This window comes from Lipomyces arxii, assembly GCF_038497795.1.
Source record: "Lipomyces arxii strain Phaff 12-163 unplaced genomic scaffold V1512scaffold_1, whole genome shotgun sequence".
NCBI classification, from domain to species: domain Eukaryota; kingdom Fungi; phylum Ascomycota; class Lipomycetes; order Lipomycetales; family Lipomycetaceae; genus Lipomyces; species Lipomyces arxii.
Genome location: NW_027117700.1, coordinates 1353914 through 1374370, shown reverse-complemented (window position 1 = coordinate 1374370; position 20457 = coordinate 1353914). Strand labels below are relative to the sequence as shown.

Genomic DNA, 20457 nt, shown 5'->3' with positions numbered 1-20457 from the left:
GTCCACCGCCCCGCGCCCACCCCCGCCGCCCCGCCCGGGCCCCGCCCCCCCCCCCCCAGCCGGCGCGCCGCCCCGCCCCCCCCCGGCCAAGAAACGGGTTGCTCCTTGAGAGGCAAGGGGGCCTTCTCGACTGAAATCGCCTTGACCGTGGCGCGAGTTCCATATTGATTTGGAGGTATTGCAGAAATTTTCCTTGTAGACAAACAAAAACTGTTCGTAGAACGTCAAATATTAATATTTGGGTCCGTAGGAAAGCGTAAGCTTTCCATTTAGACTTTTGATTCAGTTCTTGCTCTTCCTTTTATAGTAAACTACGTTGTAATAAAAAAATAAATAAACAAAAACCAAGTCAGTTTATATATACAAATCAAACCATCTTTATCAAAATAGATGTATCAACCCTAAACTCAATGCCGCCAAACCCTTATAAAACATTGCAACTAAAACACCAAACCCTTAATAATTTATTGAGTCAAGGTTTAGAGTTTAGCATAAGGTTTATACATACACTAGCCCCTTGATAGTTAAGATAATAGTAGTGGTGCGCGTCCAGCCGTCGCGTTTGCGAGCTCGAAGCATCGACGCAAAATATTCGTCAGTGAGAACACGATAGTGAAGAGCAATTGCCGCTGTTTGTTTATCGATAAAGTGCGAGTTTGTTGGAGTTGACATATTTTAATTGCCTCAAAGATCTAATTGCGTCGTGGTCAGTTTGTTACGAGGCATAATTTGGACCTTAGCAGCAACACAATTGTTTACTGGCGTACTTTATATACAAGAGCCATAATAGGAATTAGTATTTAAAAAGGTTAGTGTTTTTGTGTCTAAATGCCAGTCAGTGTCTTGATTCGGACTAATGTGAAAGAAATTCGAGTCGAGGCAAAAAAGGCGTTATGATGAGATCACCTCAGTTGCAGGCACTAAAAGACCGATATGGTGCTTTGCCGTATATCACGACTGTGGTTGTTGGAATAATGGGTTTACTATACTGTTTTTCGCTATTATCGTCGTCGGTAACTAAAGTACTGGCGTTGAATCCATCAGCTGTGTTGCATGGCGGAATTCACCGATTAATAACTTATCCGCTTGTCCACCAGGATTTTTTCCACGTGTTTTTTAATGTGTTTGCACTTGTGCCTGTTTTATCGTCTTTTGAAGAAGAGACCGGGACCGTTGCGACTGTTGGCTGCTTGTATTGTAAGCTTATGTTGTGATGCGAAGCCACGGGGTTGGTTGACTTTTTGTAGTTTTTAGCGTCATCCCAGGAGTTGTTTATGTGCTCACATCGTTACTTTTTTCGTCAAATGTGGTCACTCTTGGTGCGAGGTATGTTTTTCGTGATGCAACGGTCAAATTAAGTATTGACTGGATAGTGGGTGGGTGTTTTCACTAATGGCATATTTTGCTTTAAAGGATTACGCCGTGCGACAGACTATTTATCTGAATCAATCGATTCAGATTCCAACATGGTCGACACCAGTGTTGACTTTATTGCTGATTGCACTTTTACTGCCAGGATCGAGTTTCTGGGGCCATTTGTATGGTCTTCTCGTTGGTTATGCTTGTACGTACCTTGAGCAAAACTATTGAAAAATACAGACTGACGATAATAGATGGACTCGGATACATTCCCGTGGCGCGGTTGCCTGCTCAGCTGGTATACAAGGTCGAGAGCACATTATCGCAATATAACCTTACCAGGGCTCTGCCCAGATTTGTGTCAGACGAGAGCGCGTCTAAGCACCGTGTTGTCATTGACACGACGGTGGACGCTGGTGTGCCATCTGGTGGTACGAGTCCGGTACTGGCTCCTGTTGGTGGAGTAGGCCGGTCAGCGTTTAATGGACAAGGACGGCCGTTGGGCGTATAAGCGATGTTTTTTGCGATTGTGGATTGAGCCGAGTCGTCTAGATAGAAGGGTCGTCTTTATTTTAAAGTGTTGGACATTATTGATCGTTTTCAGTGTAATATATTTTAGTTTCTAGTAAACCATGATGTTAGTGATGGCAGTGATGATCCCCCACATGCCATAATTTAATAATTTTGTACTTAAACACGGCATTATTAAACCCATTACTAGAACAGGGAATACATAATAAAATAAAATCTTGCTATTTTGAATGATATTAAGCAAAATGAACATACAAATTACAGGTATTTCAGATGAGTAATGACAAGCAAGTAATTGGTCTCAAATATTCACTGCTTCACGGACTATCTAGGCAAATTTGTGTCTAATTCAACTCACGAATTTGCTCAACTAGAACTGATTAACTTCATAAAGGTTGTAAATGAAAATCTGGCCTGTACCGAGTTTATCGCTCTATTTTTTTGGTGCTCCTGTGCGATTCCTCTTTCTGTTCCCCCGCCGCTGTTCCTCTTACTATATAAACTTTCCGAATTTTAAACGGTGGATGGGTTGACCCTGACTAAATTCTTTATTGAAATTTTGTATCTTTCTTCAACAATCCACAACAACGCTCCAAATTAATATACTTGTTGTCTTCATAGGTCAAAAATGTCTGAAGTTTATACTAGAGAACAAGTCAAAGCTCATGCTGACCGAGACGACCTCTGGATGGTGATCCATGGCAAGGTTTACGACGTTACGAAATTTGTCGATGAGCACCCGTACGTTTTTTATTCACACAGAGTACCGACTTTGACTGACTCAATTGTTTTTGTTATAGTGGCGGGGAAGAAGTTCTTATTGACGCTGCTGGCGTTGATGCTAGTGACGCTTTTGAGGTACTTTTTATCCTTGTTATTTAAATCGAAGAAATCTAATCTTGTTTTAGGATGTTGGACACTCTGACGAAGCCCGGAAAATCCTTGAAGAGTTGATTGTTGGCGAATTAGACCCATCTGTATGTTTTTTATGCCATTGTTAGTTTTGATATGAATTCTAATGAACTATCTATAGGAGATTGCTCACGCCCCAAAATCTACTTCTACCAAGTCAACTAGTTCTAGCTCTTCGGGTTCTTCAGCCTTGTAAGTCTATTTATGTTTGCCACTATACAATCATGTTGTGCTAACTTTTCAAGTACTCCTTTCCTACTTGTTACCGCCCTGGTCGCCCTGGCTGCAGTAGTGACTTATTTACTTAACGACATAACTGTACCTAAATAGTTAAATAAAAGCTGGGTCTATTGTGAAGATTTAATGTTAATATGTTTTAAATGAAATTGGGTAAGATAGATGATCTTTGTTTAGTAGAATATAATTACATGCATTTTCCACTGCAGTCCATGTACTATGTTGGTGCTGATAACGTCTGTTTAATATTGCTCCTTTGCCTCTACTAATGAACATTGGTAGTATTGACAAACGCTGTCTATCAAATCTCTTGCAAACGTGTCGTATATGCAATTGATAAAAACTTTTAAAACTAGTCTTGTAAAACGTAAGCCACTATTTAATATGTCATTTGTATATTAATATTGACTTGTCAATATGGGCAATCATTGTTCAATTATTGTTAAGGCATTATCAGTGTCTAGCACGACGCGTCGCGATCTCCCAGTACACAAACAGATACGTCCACTTAATAAACTACAAGGTATACACCTAAATAACAACCACTATATCACAATAAACACTGATAATTCGCACTTAAAATTTGCATAAAATTTACATTAATGTCAGACAGCGAAAGCGGATCAGAAAAATCAGAAAATGGCGACGCGATCGTGACATTTAACAACAAAACCGTCGCGCGTCTGTTTCTCGAATATTTTGAAAAACAAGACACCAGAATCTCAGCTTCGGCAGTCGAGGCGTCGGCCGAATATTTGAGAATTTTCACAAGAGAAGCGGTCTGGAGAACAGACAAGGCGTTGAAAGATTTGGAAGCGGACAAACGGTCACAGAAGTCAATGTCGTCGTCGTCATCGGCGGCTACCAGCGCTGCAAGAGCGCGAATGATGGAAGCACAGGATTTGGAGAAAGTGGCAGGAACGCTGGTCTTGGATTTTTAAAAATTGTTTGGTTTGATTTTAAACACCTATTGGCTTGGTTTTACAGGAGTATCCCTTAAAGGCTATTTAGTAAATCTCTAAAGATCAATGCTATATGTACAAAGCATGCAGTATATATATGTACATGATGCTGAAAGGATTTCAAATCATAAACATATATCAGCGTTTACGGCCATTCAGCCGTGACAGGTAGCTCGAACTAATATTGCCACCTGCTCGACCAAATTCAAGTAGCTTGCGATGCAAGTACCCACCCGTCGGCGGGAAAATCTGGTTCGCCTCCATGTATGCAATCATTTTTTCCAACTCCAGCAAAAGGCTCGAGTCGACCTCCGCGGCACTGTACAAGCTCGCCATCGTGCGGATGTCTGGTTTTTGGGTCAGCGTGCGGTTGGTCCGAGCCGTAATATTGAAAAACAACTCGAACGCCAGCTTACTGTCGTTTTCACTCACAAGCCGTTTCACAATGTTGTTCAAATCGTACGACGTCTGTCGGATGTGCATCTTGGACAGTATGTCCTTGTAAAGCACAACCGCCCGCCGAGCAGAACCTTTCCGGACGTGTCCTTGCATGTACGCGACTATCGTCTTGCGCTGAATCGGCACAAGTTTTGCCCCTGATGCAAGAAAAGTGTCCGCCATCTCCATGTCGCGCCCAATGTCTATCAATCCCACCGTCATCGTATGTAGCACGTGTGGAGTGAATGCAACCCGGTCGTCCCGCATCTCTTGCAAAATTGCTTTTAGAGACTGCTTCGCGGCGTCCACTATGGCCTCGGATTCTTCTCTGCGATTGTTGTTGGTCTCCCATGGCCGATCAGACTTGCTCGCAGCCGTGCTCAAGTAGACTTGATGGAACGTAGCGTATAATATAGTAGCATACGTCGCAGCATCACGTTGGACTCCGTCCTGACTCATGAGCTCTAAAATCTCTTGCGCTCTTTCGATGTTGTCTTTCTTGACGTAGTAGCTTGCCAACGTGTTGTATGCTACCGGGCGCAATTTAATTCTCTGTCTACCATCTTGAAAAATTTCCTCCGCAGCGGCAACATCTTCTGACTTGAGCATATACTTCAACATAACGTCAACCATACTGTCCCGAACCGTGACCGTGTAAGAATTGTCGCTTGTGCTCTTACACATTTCTCCGCTCAGTTTGTAACAACGTATTTTGCCCTTTTGAATGTCTCTGTAACACCGCATCGCCAAATCGCGCTCACCAATTCGGAAATATGAATCAAGAAGAACCGTGTACGTGTCCCGACTCACTTCGCGGGCGTCGATGAATTTCTTGAATAAAGCCTCAAGAGTCTGTCGTTTGTCGCTACCTGGTCTATCAACGTCGGCAATGATTCGTGCCGTAGCCATTAGATGCGAGTTTAACAATTCGACCGAGTAGTTCTCGAGCATTCCAGCTTGCTCCATATCTGTCCACACATGTGCTGCGCTCGCCGGCAAATAGGTCGATAAGAACCGAGTGATAAAGGCGCGGCCAATGAAATCTGGATCTGCACCCCAGCTATCTTTATTGGTCGGCTTCATCTCTTCATATAGGTTCGCAACTCCGAGGTATGTACTGTTCCTGATTCGAGCTGCAAGATCATATGCCTCTGACGACCGCTCTGTACTTCGGTTCGCTGCAGCTTTCTCTCCAAGTGAAACATTTTTTACGGGCTTTTGATCTATCTCAACCGTCTCCAGTACTTCGTCGTTGCTTTCCAATAATTTATTCTCACCATGCTGTTCGACTTCTGCAAGTGGGTCGCCGTCATTATACTCCTGATCCAAATCTTTTAGTCCTTCTCTCGTGCTCCAGTTCGTCTTTTCCTGTTCCCTTTTCGTAACAGTATGTATACCTCTGGCATAGCTTGACCATGCCAGTCCAATTGACATATATTCAGGCAATTGCCGCTGCTGTATTGACACTATACTATTCGACAATTTAAGACTGGACACAACTGCTCGCACTGTAGCCAGTCGCGACAGACGATGACGTAACATTGCTTTGTTCCAAAGACACTTCTTAAGAAACACTCAAGCACAATTTATCTTTAGAAAGATATTTGTTCGCCAGACATTGTTCGCGGCACTCATGAATTAACTGCCGTGTCCAGCAAACAAAGTTGTGAACTTTTCGCGGCCCTTCACGTGACTTACAAGAGTGACAGGACATGGCGATTGTTTTCAACAATGGTACCCTAACCTCATGAGGCGTTATCCAGAATTCTGGTTTGGAGGAAGTTGAGACGGGACGTCAAATGGCTTGAACAATTTTACCAAAATCAAATTTGATTACTGAAAGTGAAGATCATACAATTGAAAATGGAGCTTGACTAGGCAAAGTAAATCTATATTTTTTTTGTGTTTTAGACGACTTGGATCCGAAAGTGTGCCGATTACAATGGCAAATCCAATACTGAACAGTAGCGGGTCAAGTATAGCAACAGAGTCAAGCACTATCAGCAACGATCTTTGCGTATTGAATGACTGTGCTACCTGTTGTAATGACGAAGATTCTATTTTTGTGGATACTTTAGTCGTTGGTAGGTCTCTACAGCTCGCTATTATAAATATTTTTTAATCTATTAGGTAATGGACCATCTGCTTTAGTTCTATCTTATCTTTTACACGGGAACACGCCATTCTACGATCCAAATACAAAGTATGGTCCATATCCCGATCATTTACTACACACGCTTCTAAATTCAGCTTCAGCGAGCGATCAAAGTTTATACGACTCTATACTCCACAATGCGACACTGCAGCAATACTTAAGTTATGCACATCGTGAGTTTGCGTCTCAAGTTGTGGCACCAGTGAATTATTTACTTGACACACTTGACGCGCCTAATCTCGATCTCGATATCGAAGCGCGAGCGAAGTCCAGAGTCCGTTGGAGTTTGAAATCAGAAAATGCGCTCAGTCATTTGGTTGTTGGATCAAGTTTTGTGCCGGGGGGTCAATGGGCTGGGCGCGATGTTCCATCGAGAACATTAAGGTGGGTTATGAATTGAAAAACTAATGTAGCACTACTGATCGTTGTCATAGCTATGCAGAAATGCTTTCACTTCCGGGGTTTTCGTTTTCAGAGTTTTATCGCAAAACATATGGCAAGGATATCGGCTTGTATACAAGACCGATACGGGCTGACGTTGCTGCATACTATGCGTCATACCCCGCTCATGTCGGAATATCTGATTCAGTCTACACAAATCATACTGTATTGTCACTGCGGCGGTCGGACAATGCGTCGAAATATGGAACCAACAATAGTTTCAACGCGGTCATTCAGGACAATGAGACCGGCCGATTACAGTTGGTCAGCGCGCGGAACATAGTTTTGGCAACCGGCGTTTTTACTCATCAGGTTCCTCCTGATCCCGTGTTAACATCCTTTGTCCCGCACCAAGAAAATCCAGTTCAAGTGGACGAGAAAAGGGGGGATGACGGGGTTCTAATTATAGGATCGGGATTTTCGGCTGCAGACGCGATTTTGTCGTCGCCAGAAGGCAGACCGATCATCCACTTGTTTAAATGGGATCCAAAACACAAACCGTCGCCATTACGGGCATGCCACAGAGAAAGTTATCCGGAGTATGTGATGCTGTACAAGTTGATGCGCACAGCGGCGAACAAATCCGGCAACTCGAAGATCGATACCTCTTGCCTTTGCGGACTGGCGGGTAGGTACGAAGGGTTTGCAAACGCGAGAATATTAGAAGCTAGTACGCAATTTGTTAAGATTGGTTTGTCAAATGGTATGGTTATTGAACGACGCATTGCCGAACTTAAGAGCTACGTTGGGCGGATTGGCGTTATATCTTACTTGTCGTCCGATTTACGAAAAGAGATTGGACTATGTGGTGATCAAATATGGGCATCGAAGCATTCGTTATCGAAACAAATTGCAAGCCGAATAGACCGATGGACAGCAGTCAGTAATCATGAAAACAAGGACGCCGATTCGTCGAAATCAGGGTATGAGTTCAACGTACAAGAGGAATACAACTCGATTGCCGAGTTTCCATCAGAGCTTGCAGACTTTGATGCCACGAAAATAGATGTAAAGAAGCATGTCGCAAGTTACGGGCTCGAGGTCGCGGACGGTGTGTTTGTGGTCGGCAGTCTTGTTGGCGACACGCTTGTTCGGTACGCGCTCGGGGGATGCGTGACGGTGGCAGGAAATATCATTGAACGGAAAAACTTTCAGCATTGAGGACTTGATAGATTTCGGCATTCACATGTTTGGCTTTTTGGTTTTGCAGATTGTACAATCATCATTTAGGGCGTTTTTGTTGTGGGCTGGAACAAGAAGGATGGCGAGGGCTTTACTATATATGTACACATCATTATTAACTATTTTTTGGAAGCCTTTTGACCGTCTTTTAAATCCGCGTGCCGTTTCTGGTCCACACGGGCCAAAAAATCCTGTTTATGTAGATACCCACCCTTGTTATGCTGTCGGAGATCGCCTTCAATACCTTCGTTCTCTACGAACCCTTGCCAGTCTAGTTTTGATTTCTCCAACGTGTTGAGTTTCGCGGGTTTGCCCTTGTTGGCCATGGCTTCCAATGACGAGCCTTTCCGCCGTCGAGGTGCCTTGCCTTTGGCTTTTAAGCCTGTCACTGAATTAACACCTTCTTTTAGTGCGTGCGATGCATCTGTTTGTTGTCGCAAGTAGGCTTTTGCCTCTTCTGAATCCTTTGGCACGCGTTTCTGCCGTGTAACGACCTCTTTTGCAAACTCATACGTTTCTGTGATTGTGACCATGTCGTCGTCTCCAGCCAACGTACCAGGCGTTGATTCATCAACAGGAGTTGCAGACTCCGAAACAGACGACGCACCAGCTCTCATCGAAGCCCAGATCGCATCGGTATCAATCACAGACTTCGTATTCAGTTTCTCACGTTTTTCCTGAGCATCTTCCGCCGACCGTTGTGCTCGAGTAAGAATGCGTATGCCTTCGACCGGCTCCTCATTTTGTTCACTGCTCCTAGACTTTTTGGTCCCCATATCGCTGTCTGCGCCAGCCTTGCGCTTCTTGATGACTATGCCTACATTATCGACATCGTCTGGCTGCCCGTCGTTCTCATCGTCAGATGACAGCACATTGTCGGCGTTTGTCGCGTTAGGATCAAAATCCTCGTCTTCCGACTCGCGATAGTCGTCCTCATCTGAAGCTGGATCGTCTGCCATATTTGATTTTACGATGGTACAAACAACTCGATAAGACCACGCACGCGATGAGAGTCAATGAGTTTTCAGGGTGCAGTTTAAAGTTTAACTTTATGTTTAGCTGCGGCGCCACCAAAACTTTGCCCTGAAATTTGGCAAATGAATTCGTTGTCGAAGACTCTTGCACATCTCTAGTTGTTCAGTATTGACTGTTTGTGCTGATATTTACATTAAAGTAGTAATAATGCCGAAATCAAAAGTATCAGTTGGAGTCCTGGCGTTACAAGGCGCGTTTTTAGAACACGAAAACCACCTCCAGAACGCAATTCGTCAGTCAAGACCCACTTCGTCACTGGGTGAAAAAGATATCAAGGTCGTGGAGGTGCGGACACCTGAGCAATTGGCTTCTGTTGATGCACTGATTTTACCTGGTCAGCACTGTAGTACATCAATAGTGAATATTACTGATTTTTTCGCCCAGGCGGTGAGAGCACGTCCATTAGCTTAATTGCAGAGCGAACCGGTCTATTAGAGCCGTTGCGGAAGTTTGTGAGGTAGTCAACTAAATATTATGTTGTACACGTTTACTCACTATTGATTAGAGTTAGCAAAAAACCAGTATGGGGTACATGTGCGGGACTTATTCTACTGTCAGACGAGGTATAGCCCAGAAATTCATACTTATATTCTGCTAACAAAGATTTAGGCATCAAAAGCAAAAAAAGGAGGTCAAGAACTCATTGGTGGCCTTCATGTACGGTGCCAGCGAAACCATTTTGGCAGACAGACCGAATCCTTCATGTGCAATCTCGACATGCCCTTTATCGGTGCGAACGATGACCCGTTTTCAGCCGTTTTCATCCGCGCACCCATCGTCGAGAAAATAATAACTGAGCGGAGCTCGGCGTCCGGACCGATAGAAGATGTCGTCCGTGCCCCCATTTTGGATGGCGACAGCGCCGAGTGGACCCCAGTCGAGGTCATTGCGAGCTTAGCAGAGAGTGAAGGTACTGAAGCAGGAGACATTGTTGCCGTCAGACAGGGAAACATATTCGGCACCAGTTTTCATCCCGAACTGACGCCGGACGTGCGACTGCACGAGTGGTGGCTACAGGAGTGCGTGCTTCCGGCACTGAAGTAGAATGAAATTGCTAGATAGTAAAAATTATTAAAAATATTGCTATAAACGCGTCTAAAGTCACGTGATTACGCGTTGGCATGAAAACATTATCTCGTCTAAGTTTCGATTACACGTGAAAGATAGATATAAGATTGTCGTTTCAATTCTCCAAAGTCTGTTCTTTTTTAGACTCAATTGAGCAAATTGACAGTAAACCCGGTCGCAAATCAGTAAAGGAAAACAACTTGAAACGCCGGCTGATTCGCGACTGGTTTAACTTTCACAGACAGACGTTCCTTACCGGCCTGGGGTATCAGGCCATTGCAGTGTTGTCATGCTTGTTTTGCGAGATAAGACCAGAGCGGGTGTATGGCCTTAAAAGGAAGCAGTTTCTGAGTGCCGTCACGAAGGGTTTAGAGATCAGAGGTACTGACCGCGAACGACAGTTGGTGAAGCGGCTCGAGGACATCAAAGAGCTTGGAGTATCTGTGGCAGATGTGGTTGCACTAGCGCTACTGGGTATTTGAGATGTTTTATAGATAAGACTGATGGTATTATAGGAACATGACATTCCGGAGCAAATTGCGGTTACGGTTGATGAAATTGAGACCCTGTTCATGACCGGTCTCCAGCAAGTGCAAATTCTCGTCAGGAGATCTTTACAAGTCTGCAGTGTATTCTAGCAATCAAGGACAGTTTCACCTCTCTGAGTTACTTAGACAAATTCTTGTTAGACTAAATTCATCCGAAATCAAGTGGCTAGTCCGGATGTTTGAGAAAGACATGCAATCCGTGAATCTACTTTGTAAGACTCTACACTCCCTTAAAACTATGGTGCTAACACGAAGCCAGTACAAGATTGTTTAGAGTCACTACATTTTGCGTTGCCGACCGTATGGGCATTCCATAACGACATTCGAATCACAGTTACAAGCCTGTTTGTACTGCCGTTTGACGTGTTTTCACAAATGCCGGTACCGGAACTGACGAAACGAGCTGAATACACTGAGGGAGTCCTGAAATGGCTGACACCGACCGTCGGCGTACCGGTCCGCATACCGCAGTCGTATAAGGCTAGGGTGAGTTGCTATGATTGATGGATGCGATCAATTGCTTAGCATGGCAGAGATTTGGAGACGTCCAGAGCGTGCTCAACCATGACGACGCATGGGCAGAAGTCAAGTACGACGGAGAACGAATGCAGATCCATGTGTCAGTTGACCCGCCGTCCATCTCAATCTTCAGCAAGAGCGTCAGGGACTCGACAGCTGACCGAGCGAGTGTGCACGAGCGAGTACATTTACTATCAGACTGCACATCGGAGCTTAACAAGACAGGGCAATTAGACGAGCACTAAAAGGTGGCAGAAGATAAGTACCGTCGGTTCAGCAATACGGTGATTGTCAAAGCCGAGTTGGTTGTGTTTGACGAGCACGCAGGCCGGATTGCAGGATTTCACAGAATTCCAGACCATGTGACCCGGTCTGGCGTGCAAATCAACGCACAAAACAGTGACGCCAGACGGCACGAACATTTAATGGCGGTGTTTTTTGACATCTTGATGGTTGACTCGACCAGTCTGATCAATCTACCATATGACTATCGCCGACGCCGGCTTGAGGAAGTCGTTACCAAAATTTCCGGGTATTCAGCGTTAGCACTTCGATGGCGTGTCAATCTGGCTAATCTAAACACGTTGAAGGATGCATATAAAGTCGCAGTCGAGAACGGCGAAGAAGGAATAGTAGTCAAACGTACCGGGTCGACGTATATTGGCGGCAGTATGAGTCAGAAATCACATCAATGAGTCAAGCTTAAGAAAGACTATATTAGCAGACTAGGTGATGTTGCCGACTTTGCAATCGTCGGCGCAGGGATCGAGATTGCACGGGTGAAAGAACGAAGACGTGAGCACAATGATTGATGTTGGAAGAAAAGCGCTGACGAGACAATAAGTGAGCAACGGAAACGCAACGACCTTTTTGTCGGCTGCTTGACAAACAAGGAGGCGGTTATAAAGTTTTCGGCAATTCCACAATTTGAAGTTGTCTTCACAGTGAAGTACGGTCTGACGAAGCAAAATCTTGCCAGACTAGACGAGATTATTAAATTTAGCTCCAGAATATTTGACCGAAAGGTAAGCGCATGTACGGTCAGATGTAAAAACACGATTCATAGACATTAGATGGATATTAACGAATACTAAATCAAGGTACACATGTACATTCAATGCAAGATGTCGGTATACTTTCCAGAGCCTTTAGTGTTTGAACTCTTATGCGCAGGGTTCGATAAGCCTGCCGGTAACAAATTCTATGTCATGCAATGGCCACGGATGACCAAACTGCACTTTGACAGAGACTGGCGCGACGCAACATTACTTTCCGAGCTGCAGGAGATGGCTGCGATGTCGGTTCGACAGGACGAGTCCGATGCGAGTAAAGGGGACGAGTATTTGCGAAAGTGGAAAAGAGGAAAGCATTCAAACCGGCTGGATATCGGCGGTATCTTGCGCACGTCGTCGCCATCGCCACATTCTGCCCAATCATCGCCGTTTCCATCACAGAACTCAGGAAAGTCAGGCAAAATCAGAATTAAGAAAATCAGCGGAACTTCAGGGTATCATGCAAACAAGCACTTGTATATTCTCAAAAAAACTCGAGTCTCGCAGACATGTTTGGCATCTCATGCAAAAGTTTGCAAATGCTACTGATTCAGTCAAAACTATGGATGAATATGAAGATTTGTATTTGAGACAAACGACAACAGCAAGTAATACCGCGACTGTGATTTTGGTCGAAAGCCGCAAGGTGCGGACCACACGCAGGGAGATTGAGCTTGCGAGAAAGTGGATGTTAGAGCGGTATGGGTGCAAGCAACGACAGTCTGCCACAGTGCTGAATTTTGAGCATGTTGCGAGTCAAGCAACCCGGCCATATCTGCTTGTATTTGATTGGAGAGTGCTTAATGGAGACATTGATGGGTCAAAGTACTTTATCCTTCACGATGTATATAGCTAGTGTGTCACGATGTATATAGCAGGCGAGTCATGTGTATAACTAGTAAGTCATGATGTATATAGCAGTTACAATGCTCAATGATGTACATCAATTCAAGCGGTTGACCAGTTAGTATTCATCATCGCTGCTAGAGTCCGAATAGTCGACACCACGTCCAGGCTGGGTTTGACGTGAAGGCAAATCGTATTCGTCGTATACCGGCATAGAGCGAAAGTCGATAAAACTCTGTCTGCCGTCGCCAACGTCGCACATGCACTGAATGCTCATAACGCCATTGACATCTATCCGAAGACTGACCTTGGTTGCCAACTTTACCGCGTCCTTTGCCATACCGACCACCATTTTGAAGTTGTACACGTTTTGAACAAACTCGTTTGACGCAAACGTTTCGACCGTGTTGCGATCGCGGGAAAACGCGTACTCGACCGAACCGGCGTCGCCGCGGCAAATGAAGGTCAAAGTCGGTGGTGTCGCCGTAGACCGGACCGTGAGCGTGTCTGAGCCTGCAGAGTCGAGCTCGCGAAAGACATCGGTTAGGTATGTAGCTTTCATAATTACTTTTGTGCAGATGGAGTCGGCTTGAAGCGCAATATCTGATACTTCGTAATCGTCTACTGCGGTTAAGAATTCACATGTCGTGGTCACGCCCGAATCGTCAAACCTGAACTGATTAGTTACGGACGAGCAAACAGTTGATTTGACCAACATTAACACGAGCGGCGATCCAGGCTCATCGTAACGCAGTTTACCGACACAGGTGCCTCCTACAAAGGACTTCGCTGTGCTCGCCGTGTCATAAACCGAACCGGATTGTGCTTTTGGTCTTTGTCTCTGGATCACGGAGTCTTGCGCGTCATTTCCAAAAATCTGAAAACATTCAACCAGTCTGGCGAGCGAGATCCCAAACGTGTAACACTCAGGCGTTACATTTTCAACAGGCGAGCCGAATCCGGTGGGACGCAGAGTCGACGGTTGTGGTGGTGTGAAAATGTAAGACGTGAACAGAGGCTTTGATAGCTGAAGATGAGCTTGATCGCGTCAATTACAGCACAAAATAAACAAATAGAACAGAACAGACCTTGGACTACACGCGAATTCTCGACCGAAACCGTGATACCTTCAGAACTGATCTGGATCTTGGCTCGTTTCGACACCAGCGCAACGGACTGGAGGACGCGATAAAAGTACGTGACACAAGTCGTAACGGCGTCTAACGACGGCGAAAGCTCGGACGCATCCGAAGACTGGGATGACGCATTTGCAATCATGGTCGACGCGTTCTCATCACCTCTTTGTCTCGGGAATTTCAGGTGGAGCGGCGTGGTCGAGTCATTCTTTGCACGCGGCTCGACGATTATCCCAAACCTCCAGGGTCTTTCGTCCATTTTTCATTATTTTGCAACTCTTTAAAGGTACAGAAGACTGTGAATTCGCACCTTACGACTTGATCAGTAGTGCAAGATTGTATCCAACACGCTTTGTGTATGGTCTATAGAGTGTCAAAATTCAATGACTGCTTCTCGAGAATTTCCACCGCTTCCGACACAAAGCCAGCTAAAGAAGTTGTATCCGACTGACCTGGAGCTTGTTAATGTTCAGATTCTGTTTAGACACGGTCGGTTCTTTTAAACGACGTAGTATCGCATTGCTAACGAGTCACAGGTGAACGCACTCCGGTACGGGCACGGTTCCAGACATGGGGTTTGCAGCCCTTTTGGCCGTTCTGCAAGATAGCACGACACTTCACACAGACAGTTGTGACGTACCCTAATGAGAACACGTCTACGTTTGAGTACGTTCGACGACTAGAGTCTGTGGCCAAGAACCTGCCATACAATGTGCCTGTCCCAGCGTCCGGGTTCAAGTCTGGCGAGCATGACGATTTGTGCATGCTCGGCGAGTTGACTGATCTTGGCCGTGAGACTGGGTTTAAGCTTGGAGACAGACTGCGGTGGTTGTACGTCGACCAGCTTAAGTTTTTGCCAACGATGTTTATGGATCATGACAATTTCTATTTCCGGTCGAGTCATGTTGCACGGTCAAACGAGACGTTAATGTCGCTGTTTAATGGACTGTACCCGCCCATGTACCGCAAAGGGGGTCTGCTTCCTATCATTTACACTCGACTGTTTCCACAAGAGAACGCGTATCCAAACGACGAGAACTGCAGACGGCTGTCCGAGCTTGGATACATGTTTTCAGAGATTGCCGCTCAGAGATGGAACCCGATCTTAGCAGACTATCCCTCCAAAAAACTGAAGGACGTTCTTCCCGATGGCGTCGCGATTGACGGCAGTCCGCGCGCCTCCGGTGTGTTTGACACTTGGTCCGCCTGCGTGGCTCACGGCGTGGCCTTGCCCGAAGGGTTTTCTGACAAACGCGTGACGGAAGAGTTGAGGGCCGCTGTCATGGACGAGTGGTATTTAGGAGTGCAACAGTCGCGCGAGTACCGCACGCTGGCAGTCGGTGCTCTTGTTGGCGACTTCCTTCACCGCATGAAGCTTGCCGTGACCGACGACCACAAGGACCACGTTCGCAAGCATTTTTTTACGTTTCCTGAAGACACCAAGGAATCTAAGAAGGAGAAAGCCGTCAAGTTGGCGCTTTACGGATCGCACGACACCACAATCGCGTCTGTCTTACACGCGCTCAACGCATTCGACAATTTATGGCCACCGTTCACGACCGATCTCCGGTTCGAGCTCTTTGCAAAAAGCGGTCGGCTAAACCCAGACATGCCGGATGCTGCAACCAAGCCGCCATCGGTGCTGGACTCTGCTTCGTCGTCTGAGTCTGAACTGAACCTGACTCCGATCGTGCCTGCCGTGCCGAAGCGGGAGTATTTTGTTCGTCTGACGTATAACGATAAGGTCCTGCAGTTGCCCGGTTGCGCAAAAGCTGGAGACCATCTTGCGGGCGACAAGTCGCTGTGCACGATGGCTGCATTTGAAAACGTCGTGAACGAGTTCTTGCCGATGAATTGGGAAAAGCAATGTCGTCAGAACCTGGGCAAACAGGTGCTGGATAATCCGGTGATCGCAAAGGAGTACGCTGCGATCCGGACTTACGGAAGGGAGATGGCCAAGGTCCAGGCTTGAGTTTAGATGTATACTTACAAAAGTCTGATTCAGAAAGTTGAACATTAGATCTCATTGAGTTAAATCAGTGTACAAAACAAATCACAGAGCACACGTAATTCCCTATTTCAAACAAATAAAAGCATAACTAATCCTGGCTTATGAATTACAAGCGAATCTAATAGCCGAACAAATGCAACCGGTAAACATGTAACCAACTGGTACATAAAAAAAAACTCCATACATTCAATCCCGAGCAGAAACTTTATTTACAGTTGCAAACCAGACGGCATCGTCTCAAAGCACCGATCGTCCATTATCTAGAGCGTTGACCGCAGATTGCAGCAGACCGCCGGCACTCTCGTTGTGCTTAGCAATCTTCTCTCTCCAGCCGCCATACTGTAGAAAAACACCGTTTGCACGCTTAAGTGCCTCACGAACGACAAGAGACCAGGCACGGGCAAGCTCGTCGTAAGCAGAATGTTTCATTGCATTGTTAGCTTCAGCACGCCACTCAGGTAATCTATGGACTAAAGTAGTGACGCCGTCCAAAAACTGCAAACAGTTCCCGATCTGCTGTTCGCGAGGTGGTAGAAAATGAGGAGTATAATCGCTGACTGTGTCTAAGAACTCTGTGATGTGTGGTCTGACTCTAAGATATGCATAATCGCCAGCGGCATCACCCTTGTAAGGGAATGACGTCGACACTCTATCGAGACTTCTCGAAAGTAATTCTAAACTGGCGGAAACCGTTGGAGTAGGAGCCATACTACTGATTTCTTCAGACAGATACGAATGCTTATCTGCTAGAGCGCAGATGATTGATTTCAGCGTTTGAGCGTCAAGAGATTCTAACTGTCTTGAGAGAGGTAACGGCCTTCCAATGATTTCAGTTCTAGCTCGTTTTCCTGGAAGATGATGACCATTGTAATGAGCGACTTCTAAGTGATGTAGATTGTGATGATTATTGTGATGATTTAAAGGCGCCAATGGACGAGAGACTAAAGACGGCGAAGGTTCGGGAGATCCAAGCATTTCGTCATCAGAATCATCATCGTGAGACAATTTTCGTTTTTGACCTTATTAATTAGTACTAGTCAGTTTACTTTTAATGAAGCCACCTACCATATTTAAATCCAGTTGAAACAGGCGTTTGCTGTTGAATTGTCTGAGCAGGTGACGATGCTTGACTTGCAGAGAAAGGAAATCCAAATAATGGACCTGAAGGAGGCAAAACCGCACTCATTTTCTATATCTCACGATTCACAAGAACAGAATCACTGTCTAAAGTATTTGAGTTAAATGTGAGCGAAAGACTCAAGGTGTAGAAGCGACGACGGCGAAGATCTCGAGCGCAGTCAAAGTGACAGGATTTTTTGGTCCCAAGAGACTGACGGGAGAGCATGCAGTTGTCTGGCCAACTACGCTATACCCAATTTGGCAGAATGTAAACACTGTACACTGTTTTTCAATTTATTGCAGGAATCGTACACTGTTATTATTAGTAAGAGAATTATTATAATTGCTACTTCTAATCGCTCATTTACAGCATAATAATGGACAGAGTACAACACATACACCATTGTCATAAAATAGAGATTGAGCCGCACATCTTCAATTTAGGAGCTTCGTGCTCATCATTTCAACTACTACCCGTATCTATTGACCCCAGAAAAAAAGAACAAAAATGGTTGATAGTGTAAGAGCTTCTTTAAAGAGTCGATACTCTTTTTCTCATAAATCAATTCATGATTCTCCTGAAAGTTCAATCCCAATAGACTCTTTAAGAGCACTCTATTTGACTTCTCATTCTGCTTTACCTCATACTGTTGAAAAAGATCAAGGAACTATTACGTACTTACCTGGTGCTGAACCATATCCTGCTGTTAAATTATTGAACCCTATTGAAAAAAAGCGTGTACTTGTCACTGGAGGCGCTGGATTTGTAGGGTCGCATCTGGTAGACAGATTGATGCTAATGGGTACTTAGAATCTACTCACATCAGCCAATTCTAACGACACTTTATAGGACACAGCGTGATCTGTCTCGATAACTTTTTTACTGGATCTAAATCAAATGTCGCTCACTGGATCGGCCATCCAAACTTCGAACTCATCCGACACGACGTTGTCGATCCTATCCAAGTCGAAGTCGACCAGATCTTTCACCTTGCATGTCCGGCCAGTCCGGTGCATTACCAGTCTAATCCAGTCAAAACACTCAAGACCGGCTTTTTCGGGACGTACAACATGCTCGGCCTGAGTAAGCGAGTCAAGGCGCGGTTCTTGTTGGCGTCGACATCAGAAATCTACGGTGATCCAGAAGAACATCCTCAGCGAGAATCATACTGGGGCCATGTGAACTGCGCCGGTCCACGTGCATGCTACGATGAGGGAAAACGGGTGGCCGAAACGTTGGCGTACTCGTACGCTCGGCAGGACGGAGTCGACGTCCGGGTCGCTAGGATCTTCAACACGTTTGGCCCGCGCATGAACTGGAATGACGGCCGGGTGGTGTCGAATTTCATTTTGCAAGCGCTCAAACATGAGGACTTAACGGTCTACGGCGACGGGCATTCGACCCGGTCGTTTCAGTACGTGCATGATTTAGTCGACGGATTACTGGCACTCATGAACTCGGACTGCGAGCACGCGGTCAATCTCGGGACGCAAGAAGAGTTCACGATTGATGAGTTTGCAAACATGGTCATCTCGCTTGTGGAGAAAGAGACTGGGAAGTGCCACTCAAAGGTGATACACATGCCCGGGTTGGAGGATGATCCGCAGAAGCGAAAGCCAGACACAACACGGGCAAAAGAAGAGCTGAATTGGCAGCCAAAGTGGAAAGTAAAAGACGGGCTGGCGGAGACTGTTAAGTATTTCAAAGCTCAAGTCGACGAAGCCATCGACAACAACATTCCTACCCCATAATTTATAACTTCACAGTGACATAGATTACGACATGGACCATAGACAAATATAATGCAAAAAAATTCCCATAGACTCTAAACTTAATCCAGTTTTAACATGACTGCGGTATTCAAAAGCCCAGCTTCTTTTAGTGTCATGCCCATGTCTTCGGCGCCATACCGCTTGGTCGGGAACGTAGTGACAAAAGATGCAGCGTCGACAGAGATACCGGTCTCTGCCTGCAGCGAATGAGCGACCTCATATAGCGTGGTTGCTAGCGGATACGTCTTGACGATCGGTGGCATTCCATCGACCCTAATCTGCAATCGTGATTCAGTGTACTCTTTCTTCTGAGCCGGTGCTCGGGACGCTGCCGGCTTGGAAGCTTCTGCTGTAGCCGGCAACTGTACGCCAGCTCTTGCTGCCTTCTCCCGTTCGGCTTTCTCTTGACGTGCTTTCTTATCTGCCGCAATCAAGTCCTTGATGCGCTGTTTGGCCAAAACTTCTTCTCTAGCCTGCCTCTTGCGTTCCTCGGCTTCCTTTTGCACCTGCAACCGTTTCTGCTTCTCAATCATCGCAGCCGAGTCCTTATCTGCCTTTTTCCTAAGCTGCTCATTCCGTCGCTGCTCAAGCATGTCCGCCTTTGCATTATCAGCCTTGCGTTCGGCCGCCCTGGCCCGCAACTCATCCAGCTTCGCCGCCTTCTGCTCTGGCGTCAAGTCCGGAATAACTTCCGTCGACTCTGCAAAGTTCATGTGCTGCGTCTTTGTCGCGTGCAGCTCAGCAAACGCAGCGCTCTTGAATCGCTTCCCGCAATCCTGACACACAAGCGAGCCTGCCTCGGCAGACATCTCGCCCTTCTCAATCTCGCCTTCCTCATCACCGTCTTCACCACCTGCGGCCTCGCTCGTGTTTTCGATCGGATGCTGCTCTAGCCATTCAACTGCGTTCTCGAGATTCGGATCAGTCACGTTCCGAAGCGCTGCCTCGATTCTTGACACAGGAAACCCCATTTCCACAAGCTAATTGTGTTAAATTTACTTACAAAACATGAATCAAATCAAGTACCTGGTTTCTGACATCCATAATGAATTAGTAGTGTGCTGAGTATTCTGTACGCTCTTCTAATCGACGTATGACAAACTATATTATATGCACATTAAATATTACGATTA

The 20457-nt window shown here is 45.7% G+C and overlaps 13 protein-coding genes across 13 annotated transcripts; 8 read left to right on the top strand and 5 right to left on the bottom strand.

Annotated features, from left to right (window-relative positions):
- The first annotated feature begins 725 nt into the window (after positions 1 to 725).
- V1512DRAFT_20077 (uncharacterized protein) lies at positions 726 to 1926 on the top strand. Its single transcript, XM_066913204.1, has 5 exons — positions 726 to 808; positions 866 to 1197; positions 1248 to 1326; positions 1374 to 1564; positions 1614 to 1926. Exons 2-5 carry the CDS (start codon positions 894 to 896, stop codon positions 1868 to 1870), a joined length of 831 nt encoding a protein of 276 aa, XP_066774580.1. The 5' UTR covers positions 726 to 808; positions 866 to 893; the 3' UTR covers positions 1871 to 1926.
- Positions 1927 to 2518: 592 nt separating this feature from the next.
- Positions 2519 to 3132, top strand: V1512DRAFT_245287 (cytochrome b5-like heme/steroid binding domain-containing protein; the record flags this gene model as incomplete). The annotated part of the gene is made up of 5 exons (XM_066914366.1): positions 2519 to 2631; positions 2691 to 2748; positions 2799 to 2867; positions 2924 to 2994; positions 3048 to 3132. The coding sequence occupies 5 exons, from the start codon at positions 2519 to 2521 to the stop codon at positions 3130 to 3132; spliced, it is 396 nt and encodes a 131-aa protein (XP_066774579.1).
- A 299-nt stretch (positions 3133 to 3431) lies between these two features.
- V1512DRAFT_257166 (centromere protein X) lies at positions 3432 to 4271 on the top strand. The gene has a single exon (XM_066915173.1). The coding sequence runs from the start codon at positions 3642 to 3644 to the stop codon at positions 3978 to 3980; it is 339 nt and encodes a 112-aa protein (XP_066774578.1). The 5' UTR covers positions 3432 to 3641; the 3' UTR covers positions 3981 to 4271.
- On the bottom strand, positions 4025 to 6095 carry V1512DRAFT_257165 (uncharacterized protein). The gene has a single exon (XM_066915172.1). It carries the CDS (start codon positions 5979 to 5981, stop codon positions 4140 to 4142), a length of 1842 nt encoding a protein of 613 aa, XP_066774577.1. The 5' UTR covers positions 5982 to 6095; the 3' UTR covers positions 4025 to 4139.
- A 110-nt stretch (positions 6096 to 6205) lies between these two features.
- V1512DRAFT_19679 (uncharacterized protein) lies at positions 6206 to 8266 on the top strand. Its single transcript, XM_066913162.1, has 3 exons — positions 6206 to 6523; positions 6570 to 6978; positions 7029 to 8266. The coding sequence occupies exons 1-3, from the start codon at positions 6382 to 6384 to the stop codon at positions 8194 to 8196; spliced, it is 1719 nt and encodes a 572-aa protein (XP_066774576.1). The 5' UTR covers positions 6206 to 6381; the 3' UTR covers positions 8197 to 8266.
- Positions 8267 to 8295: 29 nt separating this feature from the next.
- Positions 8296 to 9189, bottom strand: V1512DRAFT_257163 (bucentaur or craniofacial development-domain-containing protein). The gene has a single exon (XM_066915171.1). It carries the CDS (start codon positions 9174 to 9176, stop codon positions 8337 to 8339), a length of 840 nt encoding a protein of 279 aa, XP_066774575.1. The 5' UTR covers positions 9177 to 9189; the 3' UTR covers positions 8296 to 8336.
- Positions 9190 to 9399: 210 nt separating this feature from the next.
- V1512DRAFT_250962 (class I glutamine amidotransferase-like protein) lies at positions 9400 to 10296 on the top strand (the record flags this gene model as incomplete). The annotated part of the gene is made up of 4 exons (XM_066914667.1): positions 9400 to 9586; positions 9637 to 9709; positions 9758 to 9815; positions 9862 to 10296. The coding sequence occupies 4 exons, from the start codon at positions 9400 to 9402 to the stop codon at positions 10294 to 10296; spliced, it is 753 nt and encodes a 250-aa protein (XP_066774574.1).
- A 684-nt stretch (positions 10297 to 10980) lies between these two features.
- Positions 10981 to 12988, top strand: V1512DRAFT_201523 (ATP dependent DNA ligase domain-containing protein; the record flags this gene model as incomplete). The annotated part of the gene is made up of 7 exons (XM_066913221.1): positions 10981 to 11080; positions 11128 to 11354; positions 11402 to 11569; positions 11636 to 12056; positions 12084 to 12166; positions 12209 to 12427; positions 12488 to 12988. Coding segments are annotated over 7 exons (1719 nt in total), but the record flags the coding sequence as incomplete, so codon positions are not given.
- Positions 12989 to 13403: 415 nt separating this feature from the next.
- V1512DRAFT_200197 (Rad1/Rec1/Rad17) lies at positions 13404 to 14563 on the bottom strand (the record flags this gene model as incomplete). Its single annotated transcript, XM_066913181.1, has 3 exons — positions 13404 to 13956; positions 14002 to 14323; positions 14374 to 14563. The coding sequence occupies 3 exons, from the start codon at positions 14561 to 14563 to the stop codon at positions 13404 to 13406; spliced, it is 1065 nt and encodes a 354-aa protein (XP_066774572.1).
- Positions 14564 to 14583: 20 nt separating this feature from the next.
- On the top strand, positions 14584 to 16538 carry V1512DRAFT_232914 (histidine phosphatase superfamily). Its single transcript, XM_066914025.1, has 2 exons — positions 14584 to 14910; positions 14958 to 16538. Exons 1-2 carry the CDS (start codon positions 14805 to 14807, stop codon positions 16391 to 16393), a joined length of 1542 nt encoding a protein of 513 aa, XP_066774571.1. The 5' UTR covers positions 14584 to 14804; the 3' UTR covers positions 16394 to 16538.
- On the bottom strand, positions 16422 to 17813 carry V1512DRAFT_257152 (Cut8 six-helix bundle-domain-containing protein). The gene is made up of 2 exons (XM_066915170.1): positions 17498 to 17813; positions 16422 to 17451 (listed from the first exon to the last, which is right to left on the bottom strand). Exons 1-2 carry the CDS (start codon positions 17616 to 17618, stop codon positions 16670 to 16672), a joined length of 903 nt encoding a protein of 300 aa, XP_066774570.1. The 5' UTR covers positions 17619 to 17813; the 3' UTR covers positions 16422 to 16669.
- Positions 17814 to 17941: 128 nt separating this feature from the next.
- Positions 17942 to 19343, top strand: V1512DRAFT_19690 (uncharacterized protein). Its single transcript, XM_066913163.1, has 2 exons — positions 17942 to 18354; positions 18402 to 19343. The coding sequence occupies exons 1-2, from the start codon at positions 18060 to 18062 to the stop codon at positions 19301 to 19303; spliced, it is 1197 nt and encodes a 398-aa protein (XP_066774569.1). The 5' UTR covers positions 17942 to 18059; the 3' UTR covers positions 19304 to 19343.
- On the bottom strand, positions 19203 to 20390 carry V1512DRAFT_219446 (uncharacterized protein). The gene is made up of 2 exons (XM_066913661.1): positions 20351 to 20390; positions 19203 to 20304 (listed from the first exon to the last, which is right to left on the bottom strand). The coding sequence occupies exons 1-2, from the start codon at positions 20366 to 20368 to the stop codon at positions 19384 to 19386; spliced, it is 939 nt and encodes a 312-aa protein (XP_066774568.1). The 5' UTR covers positions 20369 to 20390; the 3' UTR covers positions 19203 to 19383.
- Positions 20391 to 20457: the final 67 nt, after the last annotated feature.

What these genes read in the sequence shown, in the direction of transcription:
- V1512DRAFT_20077 (XM_066913204.1), top strand. Translation starts at nt 894, where the DNA reads ATGATGAGATCACCTCAGTTGCAGGCACTAAAAGACCGATATGGTGCT. An exon ending in GACTGTTGGCTGCTTGTATT is followed by an intron (nt 1,198 to 1,247) that starts GTAAGCTTATGT and finishes GACTTTTTGTAG; the next exon opens with TTTTTAGCGTCATCCCAGGA. An exon ending in GTGGTCACTCTTGGTGCGAG is followed by an intron (nt 1,327 to 1,373) that starts GTATGTTTTTCG and finishes TTGACTGGATAG; the next exon opens with TGGGTGGGTGTTTTCACTAA.
- V1512DRAFT_257166 (XM_066915173.1), top strand. Translation starts at nt 3,642, where the DNA reads ATGTCAGACAGCGAAAGCGGATCAGAAAAATCAGAAAATGGCGACGCG.
- V1512DRAFT_257165 (XM_066915172.1), bottom strand. Translation starts at nt 5,981, where the DNA reads ATGTTACGTCATCGTCTGTCGCGACTGGCTACAGTGCGAGCAGTTGTG.
- V1512DRAFT_19679 (XM_066913162.1), top strand. Translation starts at nt 6,382, where the DNA reads ATGGCAAATCCAATACTGAACAGTAGCGGGTCAAGTATAGCAACAGAG. An exon ending in TGTGGATACTTTAGTCGTTG is followed by an intron (nt 6,524 to 6,569) that starts GTAGGTCTCTAC and finishes TTAATCTATTAG; the next exon opens with GTAATGGACCATCTGCTTTA. An exon ending in GTTCCATCGAGAACATTAAG is followed by an intron (nt 6,979 to 7,028) that starts GTGGGTTATGAA and finishes TCGTTGTCATAG; the next exon opens with CTATGCAGAAATGCTTTCAC.
- V1512DRAFT_257163 (XM_066915171.1), bottom strand. Translation starts at nt 9,176, where the DNA reads ATGGCAGACGATCCAGCTTCAGATGAGGACGACTATCGCGAGTCGGAA.
- V1512DRAFT_232914 (XM_066914025.1), top strand. Translation starts at nt 14,805, where the DNA reads ATGACTGCTTCTCGAGAATTTCCACCGCTTCCGACACAAAGCCAGCTA. An exon ending in TCAGATTCTGTTTAGACACG is followed by an intron (nt 14,911 to 14,957) that starts GTCGGTTCTTTT and finishes AACGAGTCACAG; the next exon opens with GTGAACGCACTCCGGTACGG.
- V1512DRAFT_257152 (XM_066915170.1), bottom strand. Translation starts at nt 17,618, where the DNA reads ATGAGTGCGGTTTTGCCTCCTTCAGGTCCATTATTTGGATTTCCTTTC. An exon ending in TTCAACTGGATTTAAATATG is followed by an intron (nt 17,452 to 17,497) that starts GTAGGTGGCTTC and finishes CTAATTAATAAG; the next exon opens with GTCAAAAACGAAAATTGTCT.
- V1512DRAFT_19690 (XM_066913163.1), top strand. Translation starts at nt 18,060, where the DNA reads ATGGTTGATAGTGTAAGAGCTTCTTTAAAGAGTCGATACTCTTTTTCT. An exon ending in AGACAGATTGATGCTAATGG is followed by an intron (nt 18,355 to 18,401) that starts GTACTTAGAATC and finishes GACACTTTATAG; the next exon opens with GACACAGCGTGATCTGTCTC.